The sequence below is a fragment of the Hermetia illucens genome, chromosome 1 (assembly GCF_905115235.1).
Source record: "Hermetia illucens chromosome 1, iHerIll2.2.curated.20191125, whole genome shotgun sequence".
Lineage (NCBI taxonomy): Eukaryota > Metazoa > Arthropoda > Insecta > Diptera > Stratiomyidae > Hermetia > Hermetia illucens.
In genome coordinates, this window is record NC_051849.1 from 203452048 (window position 1) to 203461884 (window position 9837).

The window sequence follows — 9837 nt, forward strand, 5'->3', positions numbered from 1 at the left end:
AGCTCACCATTATATCAGCTGATCGCACTATTCACTTCTTCACCGCGTATGCAGCACAGACAGGTCGACCTGATGCCGAGAAAGATGCCTTCTGGCAGCTTCTCGATGAAAAGGCTTGTCACGTGCCTGCTTAATGGTCATGTGGGTGAAAAGGCAGACGGTAACAGGTGCCATGGGGGAAAGGGGTTCGGAGCGCGCAGTAAGGGTGGCGAGCGTATAATCGATTTTGCGAACACCCATGACCTTGTACTTATGAATACATGGTTCATCAAACGATTGTCTCATCTTCCCACATTTTATAGTGGGAACAATAAAACGCAAATCGATTATATTCTCATAAGACGCCAACATTTTACCACTGTCACTGATTGCAAAGTCGTTCCCTATGAGACCATCGCATCTCAACACCGGCCGTTGATTGCCGTCATACGAATTAAGCCACCGATAAAACAGCGTGAGGAACGCACTGGCCCGCCGCGCATTAAATGGTGGCGATTTGGTGAGAAGGAAGAAGAAACGGTCTCACTCATACAATTGCCAATCATTACGACTGTGGAAGAATCATGGAACCAAATGAAAGACACGATCTACAAAGCGGCCTCTGCAACCCTCGGGGTCACCAAGCCGAGTAAGCGGTACATCAACCGAGATACTTGGCTTTGGAATGATGATGTTGAAATGAAGGTCCGTGAAAAGAAACGCCTCTACCACACATTTCTCGACGATAAAACGCCTGCTAATTGGCAAATTTATAAGAATGCCAACCGGGAAGCAAAGAGCGCCGTCGCTGTCACCCGAGCGAACCATTTCAAAAATCTTTACGATAAACTGGACACTCGGGATGACGAGAGAGATCTTTATCGACTTGCTAAAAGCCGTGATGAACGCACACAGGATATCGAACATTTCTGTTGTGTTAATGATAAGAACGGTACTTTGCTTACCAACCGTCGAGCCGCAACGGATAGATAGCGAGAATACTTCGAGCAGATTTCAACTGAAGAATTTGCTCATCCTCCACTTCCACAATCATTGCCGACATTTGGTGCAGTTCCATCAGTCAGCGCAACTGAAGTCGAGGAGGCAATAAAACAAATGAAATCGGGGAAAGCAACAGGACCTGACGACATCGCATCTGAGCTCTGGAAAGCGAAGAGCTGGGACCCAACACTGTGGCTCAGTGAATTCTTTAACCGGGTTATTCAGGAAGGAAGAACACCATCTGACTGGCAAGAAAGTACCACTGTTCCAATATGGAAAAAGAAAGGTAGCCCAGCAGAATGTTCAAATTACCGTCCAATCCGGTTACTTTCCCATACGATGAAGATTTTTCAACGCATTCTTGAAAACCGTATTCGCGAAATCGTTGAAATAACCGTGAATCAAGCCGGATTTGTCAAGAACTGCGGAATTACTGACGCAATACACGCTGCACGGTTACTCATGGAGAAACACCGTGAGAAGCATCGCCCTCTTTACATTGCCTTTCTGGACCTAGAGAAAGCGTTTGACCGTGTACCACACAAACTCATCTGGTATGCCAGAAGAACTCGTGCGCTGGGTTCAATTGCTCTACCACGATCCGAAAAGTAAAGTTCGAAGTATGGCGGGTGTATCAAAAACGCTTCGTGTCTCTGTTGGTGTTCATCAAGGAAGTGCCCTCTCACCACTCCTCTTTGTCCTTGTTATGGACACCGTCACACGGGATATCCAACGTCCAGCGCCCTACACACTGCTTTATGCAGATGATGTTTTCCTAGCATCTGATAGCAAAAATGATCTCGAGCAACTTGTTCAAAAATGGAATAATCGCCTCATGCAGCACGGTCTCAGATTGAATTTAAACAAAACTGAATTTTTGATGACCGATCCCCATGAAACAGGCACAATCACTGTCAGCGGCAGTGATCTGCCCAGAACTGAGCGATTTAAATACCTCGGGTCAACGCTATCAGCCAATGGAGAACTGCGTTATGAAATTGCTTCACGCATTAACGCAACCTGGATGAAGTGACGTTCCACAACTGGTGTCCTTTGTGATCGACGTATCAACGAACGTCTCAAATCTAAAATTTACCGCAATGCCGTCCGTCCAGTCGCTCTCTATGGTTTTGAGTGTTGGCCGACCATAAAAGACAAAGAACGGCGTCTTGCGGTAATGGAGACGAAGATGCTACGTTGGACTAGTGGCGTCACACGTTTAGATCACATCCGAAATGAGGATATCCGCGATCGTTATGGGGTTGCACCGATCGTGGAAAAGTTGCGAGAGAGACGTCTTCGATGGTATGGTCACGCAATTCGTGCAAACGAGAATTCACTTGCCAAGATTGGTCTGAACATCGAAGTCGATGGAAAACGACCAAAAGGTAGACCTAAGCAACGGTGGCTTGATACGCTGGATGGGGATTTGAAAGCCTCGAGATTGCAGCCAGATCAGGCATTCGATAGAGCCAAATGGCGAAGCCGATCACGACGAGCCGACCCCGCTTGTGAACGGGACAAAGGCTGAAGAAAAAGAAAAAGTATTATATCTACGTGCCATTTTGATGTCGCTTAGTAAAGGCTTTGCTAGACTAATTGTCCGGTAATGTAGGACTAACATAAAGAAGTTGAAATGAGTGTCCATGTTTTTTTTTTACAGTTGGTATATAAGAAAAAAGAGAACTAGGTTTTTTCCTTATCCTGTAAATATTTTTATTTTTTCCCGCATACGATCGTTTCGGAGACCACGTGCCTCCTTCCTCAGTGCTAGTACCTAATTTTAATTTAATACTCGAGGCCCTTAAATGTATCAAACTTTTAATAAATCAGACTATGTACATTCTAATTTGGTGCTATAAGCCACAACTACTAACATCTTATGACTTCTTAGGTTGCAGTAAACCCACCCGAAGTTAGGAACTTTGACTCAATATAAATTTGATAATAATTGTAGGATTTCCACCGAACTTTCCAATACCATGCCCTATACAATCAAACCAAGGATTTTATCTTTTACCTTTCGTAGAGTAGGTATTTAGCATCAAATATTTTTACTTTAATATAATTTACACAAAGATTGTAAATACCAACCTTATTCAGAACGATAAACCGATCACTTATTAACCTTGTGAAGCAAGCAAACATGTACACAATTATCAATAAAATTGAATTTTGAGTCAAATGGAAAATGTAGCAAGGAGCGTCCACCCTTACGCCATTAATTTCCACCAACACTACACAAGCGATGTGATATAGAACTATGAAAAGGATAAGTGCACTAAAATTCACGCACGAATAGTACAACATTTTCTTATATTTAACCCTAACACCAAGCGCCAATAACTGGACATCAATGTCGGCCAACGTTTTCACAATGGCGATGATTGTATGCCGGTGATAAAACGAAAATAGATAAATCACAAGAGTCACTATTGCAGCTGATAATTGTTCCATTATATGACCAACTTCTGTCACAACATCCCTGGAAACATGCGTGGGATTTACGTAGTAAGTCCAGTACCAACAAAAAACCATTGCAATGATATAGATAAATGTATTAAGGCATCCGATGAAACTGGAAGTCAACACTCTATGGCCCCTTCGTCCACCCAATACCAAAGGTGAAATTCCCGACATAAACGTTACCCAAAAAAGTGGAATTAAGGAAACGTAGATATCAACAGGATCGCGTAACTCAGACCACAAATCTTTCATTTTCCCGGAGGTATAATGGGATGCAAACTGCGATTAACACTAGCCCCTCATCGGTCCTGGTTGTTTTAAAATACGAATTCCTAGAAGTTTTCTAATTACGACCTGCGCGCAATCAAGTTTACACAAGGAACATCATTCAACTTAGGACACTTAATCAATTTTTACTCAGTTAAATGTCCTGGACTGTTCAATAGTACCTTGTGGAATGCGTAATTTAATAGTATCGTTCATCATCGTTACGATGAATCTATTATCTATAACTGTTGGTGCATAGTGCAAAATTACTTGATAATATTATATATTTTTAAAGATAAAGGATAAAGTCCTGGAATGACCTTGCCTTCTGCAATAACTACGTGGCACTGCTGTTTTGTGGGAAACTCTTTGATTCAAGCTAATGTGCCCCTGGTACGCATATAATCCATCGGTCATACTTCACCACTTTCAGGACGTTTCATAATATCATCCTTGTCTGCATGGACTTCAAACAATGAAAATTATTTGAAATAACCAAGAAACCCGAAGCGATTAGATAGTAGCCAGCAGGACAACATCCTAACCATGAGCAATTCGAAAGTACATACTCATGTGTCGATGATGAGTGCCATCCTTTTTACAAAAGTGCTAGCTAATAAGAAATCCAGAGAGGAATTCATAGTCACGAAATCGAATTATTATTATTCTGTTAAAGGAAAGTCGCACCGCGTCCTTGAAGAACTATTGTGCCCCTTTTACTGGTTATAGTGTACCTGTTGATCATAGTATCTTAAGCAGGCCTGTAACCGTTAGAAACTTTAGTATGTTCCCTACTTCCAGATCTTTCAGCTTTGCATCTGGTATTAAGTGTTCTCCCAGATGTATCGACCTACTTTGCACTAGTGCCGGACACTGTCCCAGGACGTGCATAGAGGTTTCGTCCTCCTCCTCACAGAACCTGCAGGCAGTGTCCGTAGATATCCCTAGCTTCCCTAGGTGATAGTTCAGCCGACAATGACCAGTGAGAATTCCCACTATGATTCGGAGTTTCTTTTTGGTGAGGTTTAAGCAATCCTTTGTACGCATGGGTTCGTATCCCCCAATAAGCACCCTGGACTGCTCCATCCCTAGTAGGCCCGCTCAATATAGTTCCCTCAACCATTTCTCTTCGTTCCTTAGATTCAAAGCCATGAAACCGTTTCCGATTCCACAGAAGGGTTCTGGCCCATGTAAAGACATCCCTGCTCCCTTCTTGGCTAGTTCATCCGCTGCCTCATTGCCTTCCAACCCAGCATGGCCTGGAACCCAAAGTATCCGGACCTTGTTGGACGAGCCGAGTGTATTCAGTCTCTCAAGGCATTCCCACACCAGTTTAGAGTTCACCTGGTTGGACCTACGTGCCTTGATCACTGCTTGGCTATCGGTGAGAATAGCTATGCTCTGCCCTCTGTAGTTCCTTTGCAGATTAAAGGAGGCACATTTGTCTATGGCGTAAATTTCCGCCTGGAATATGCTAGTGTACCTGCCCATTGGCTCAAAGTACATTTTCCTTGGACCAATGACACCGGCACCCGCTCCCTCTGCTGTGAGGGATCCGTCAGTGTACCAAGTAATCAGTTGCTAGTTTAAGCCGTATGTCGCAGCCACGCTCTCCCAGTTTGCCTTGTTACTCCAACGTGTTTCAAACTTCTTATCGAAGTGAAACCTCGTTGTCATGTTGCCCCTCGGTATCAGTAATTCGGGTTACCGCCTAGAAAGGATATCAATCTTCCTTCGATTTAGGCAGCTCCCCGCCTCACTCATATTCCCGCCCATCCTGAATATTGATCTCCTTGCCTGCATCTGTATGTGCAGATGGAGAGGGGTTAACCCCAGAAGGACCTCCAGGGATGTCGTTGGGCATGTCCTCATTGCCCCACTGATACACACGCAAGCCAGCCTTTGGAGCTTATGTAATTACCTGGCTTGTGTGCTGAGTTGGGTTCTTTCTGCCCAGATTACCGCTCCATAGGTAATCATTGGCCTTACTATTGCAGTATATATCCAAAGTAGTATCTTCGGGCTGCAACCCCATTTTTTTCCTGCTATGGATCTGCAAGTCATCAGAGCCCTCGTGGCTTTTCGACAAGTGTTTCCGACATGTGCCTTCCAGAGTAATTTTTGGTCTAGCGTGATTCCCAAATATTTGACCTCTGTTTCTCGTTTCACCTCCATATCATGTAATGTTATGACTGTCAGGTGATCCAGCTTACGCCTCCTAGTGAATGGTACTATGGTGGTTTTGGTTGGGTTGATCCGCAGTCCCACATTCCTGCACCAGGCACTAGTAACCCTTAATCCAGTTTGGATTCTATCACATAGGGTATCTTCATATTTGCCCCTACAGATTAGAACAATGTCGTCCGCGTAGCCCTGGACTTGTATTCCAGTATTAGTTAACACGTCCAGGAGTTCATCCATTACCGTACTCCACATCAGCGGCGATAGTACTCCACCCTGTGGACAGCCTTGAGTGGTGTTCATGATAATAGAATTTGTACCTGTTTGTACCTCTATTTGTCTGCTTTCTAGCATTTTGCCCATCCAGAGTGCCAGGGTGTTTTCCACTCCTTTGCGGCTCAGGGCATCCTGTAACTCTGTGTGCGATGTGTTGTCGAATGCTCCTTCGATATCCAAAAACGCGCACAGTGCAATTTCTTTTGTTTCTATGGCGTCCCGTAGTACCTCTGTCAGCTGATACAGAGCAGTTTCAGTTGACCGTCCTGCCCGGTAAGCGTGTTGACAGTGATGTAGGGGATTACGCTTTAGAACGTTAGTTCTAATATAGTTGTCAATGACCTTCTCCACCGTTTTGAGTATGAACGATGTTAGGCAGATTGGTCTAAAAGATTTAGGGTGAAAAGGATCCTTTTTACCCGCTTTCGGAATAAAGACCACTTTTGCCCGTCTCCATGCCCTTGGTATGTAACCCAGTGCTATGCTCCCCCTTACCACCCTGAGAAGAGACTCTAAGATAATTCCTAGGCCTTTCTGGATAAGTGCTGGGAAAATGCCATCTACACGAAATCGAATACTATGCAATATTGTCTTTTCATCGTTAATAGTGAAGACCGTCACTCGTCCTTCTCTCCGCCAAGTTTTGTTTAACCAGTGCACATCGAAGATTCCCACCATGGATAGCTTCTATATCCGCTATGCTTCGTTACTACTGCAACAAACGCCAGGTCGTCTTTAAAACCAATTTATCGTTGCCTATTCTTGCAAACAAAGGCCGACATCTCCATCGGGAATTTCTTTCCACAAAAGGAGCCTTCCCACAGAGCTTTGGGAGACTTTTCTTGTGATAATGAATTATTACGGGTCATCATCCCTCCCATACCATGGAAGCCTCCCCGAAGAGTAACATTTAATTAACCAAGCTGGGCACTTAACTTAGTCGAAGTGTCCTTCATCTAAATTCAACTGGAAAAGTACATCCGCTCTCTCGATGAACGGTCATCTTCAAAACTCTATTTAGAAATTTCTCCCCCCCCCCCCCCTCTCTGGAGCCTTGGTATCCTCCAATACAAATGCAGATCTCTTTTTGTTCCTTTTCAGTAGGGGTCGTAAGCGGTCCTGAATGGGTCGCTTACGATACCAAACCCCCTAACTGGCATAATATCTGCGTCCTAAGTAGAAAGTTTCTCGGCCAAAAGTGAACCGCGAATGACCGATACACGCCGGGACACACTGGGAGTCCCCGGAGCCGTCGACAACTCCTTGTCGACGTTAATGGGGTGATGTGAGTTTAGCATTGCCACGGTGGTAGTTGTGACGTCTATCAGGAACCAACCCCTTCGGAACCCTGGTCGGGCAGTGTGCATTGAACCAGTATCAGTAGACCGCGTTGCTCCGAGCGAGCGCTGATTTTTTCGTGAGTTTTGGCCTTACCTAAGCATGGGTCAGGCCTCAGGGAACTGGGGTAGGAGCTTTCTCCCTAGGGGTATATCCGTTTCAGACTGTTGCTTAAATGGCGAATAAAGAAAATATAAATGAGGAGATAGTGGGAATTTTGAATGAGTTGGATGCGCAGCACGAAAATGCGACGCTTGCTCCAGCGCCCAGCGAAGGACTCAGCAAGGGCTGAAATACCTGACAAGACATTGAGAGATGCACACAGAGAAGAAACCTCGTAGAAGGATGCTGCAACCCAGACCGTACCATGCAATGCTGTTGTCGCGGAAAGAAGCACAGTGAAACTTCTGGAACTGACCAGATGGCTTCAAATATAAGCCGAATGGGAGGGCTTTCGATTATTTTTACGAAAGCCGAAGAAGAAAGGCTGATCAAGAAATGCGCGGCATTTGTGAAGAGCATGCTATCTGCGAAGTTCCTCCAGAAAAATGTCAGCAAAAGCGTGAAAAATGGGCTGATGGAGCTCTTGGGAAGAGTTTCGTATTACAGGCAGACATGGAGTGTAACACAAGATGCGCCAAAACCAGAAACAACCGTGCCACCATTGAGAACACCGCAAACGCAAACGGATGGCAGAGCGATATGGGGAAAAAACGAAAGGAGGAAGGGGCATCTGAAGGAGACTTCACTCAAGTACTCTCCAGGGGTCAAAAGAAGAAGGCGAAGAGGGATAAAAGGCAACAACATACCGTACAATCAGAAAAACCTCTGTCTAAAATTAAGGCAGACACACAGGAAGAAAGAAAGAAAAGGCGGGGAGACAAAGGAAAACTAGACCGACAGCTCCGCTTATTAAGCTGACTGAAGGCAAGACCTTTGCGGAAGTCTTCAGCGAAATCCATTATAGAATCAATCCCGAAGATAGTGGAGCGGAAGTGTCTTCCATTCTGAAAACAAAGGGTGGCGGAGTCCCAGTAAAATTAGGTGCGAGGACAACAGATAAAGGTACGTTCTGTGAAGCGGTCAAGGAATTACTAGGAGAGAAAACTTTGGTTTTGGAACCCACGTGCGCTCTGGAAATCCGCGATGTTGACTGCCTGACGGAAAAAATGAGGTAGAATTGACCATCAAACGTGGATGTCTGGAGACAACCAATGTCTGAATTGGTATCACTAGCCGGGTCAAAAACTCGCTGTTGTAGAAATTGTTTGTTAACAACAGGAAAATCAGAATTGGTTGGTTGATATGTAGGAGGTCGCCCTAAGCAAATGTTACAGATGTTTTGATTATGGGCACACGTCTGCAACTGGCCGTTGACCTGTCAGGAGGGTAACATGCCACAGATGCGGTCCGGTAGGCAATAAGGCGAATTCCTGCAACGAAAAGGTAGTAAGGTAGTAAGGTATATGCAGGGATCGCGGTGCGTCTGGTGAGAACATTGTACACACTGCAAGTTCAGGGTGGTGTCCAATCTCAAAGCAAAACTAGAAAAATCTAGGACTCGATCGGCTGTTCACGAGTTGCTGGCGCAGTTCACCGTGGAGAACAAAGTTGATCCAGTGCTCATCAGGGAGCGGTACCGAAACAGCGACCCAGCTTCCTGGCACCCCAACATATCAAGTACAGTTGCCATCTGGGTACAGGGCGGCACCTATCTTGTAGTTCGTTCCCAGGTTCGGGGGAGGTGTTTGGAGGTAACGTTTTTCAGTGTCTATCTAACGCCAAACGAGACGATCCCGGTCTTTCGAGGCAGGCTTGATACTCTGAAGGACGTTATCTTGGGCACAAAAGGGGCGCATTCTGATCGGGGTGACTTCAATGCCTGGGCACTTGAATGGGGTATGCCTCACCCAGTTGCCAGAGGAAAACGAATTCTCGGAATGGCACCCAGGCCCCTTCACGTCGGAATCACTGGTGTCGCTGGTAGACGAGTGACGAGTTCTGGAAGACTTCTCGGCAAGCGACTGTCAACATATTGCCATCGGAGTGGTTGACATAAACTTTGTACACCACCCCGGTGCTTTTCCTGTGCGTGAAACGTCACGAAGGTGAACAGCGGGAGGATTATCATAACCCTTGGAACAGGTAGGGCTGCGCTGGAGGGCACTTCTGGGGGTGATGGCAATGCAGCTGATACTGTCGTAAATTCTGTTACGAACCTGATAACGCCGGTCTATGGAGCTTCCATGCCCAGGAAGGCATCAAGGCAAGTCTTCTATGTATTTGTGGAAAGCGGAAATTGCAAGGCCCCGGAACGAGTATCGGGAA

The 9837-nt window shown here is 45.5% G+C and overlaps 1 protein-coding gene across 1 annotated transcript; it reads right to left on the reverse strand.

The window, feature by feature from the left end:
• Positions 1 to 2997: 2997 nt before the first annotated feature.
• On the reverse strand, positions 2998 to 3699 carry LOC119647209. The gene has a single exon (XM_038048035.1). It carries the CDS (start codon positions 3697 to 3699, stop codon positions 2998 to 3000), a length of 702 nt encoding a protein of 233 aa, XP_037903963.1.
• Between the last annotated feature and the right edge of the window lie 6138 nt (positions 3700 to 9837).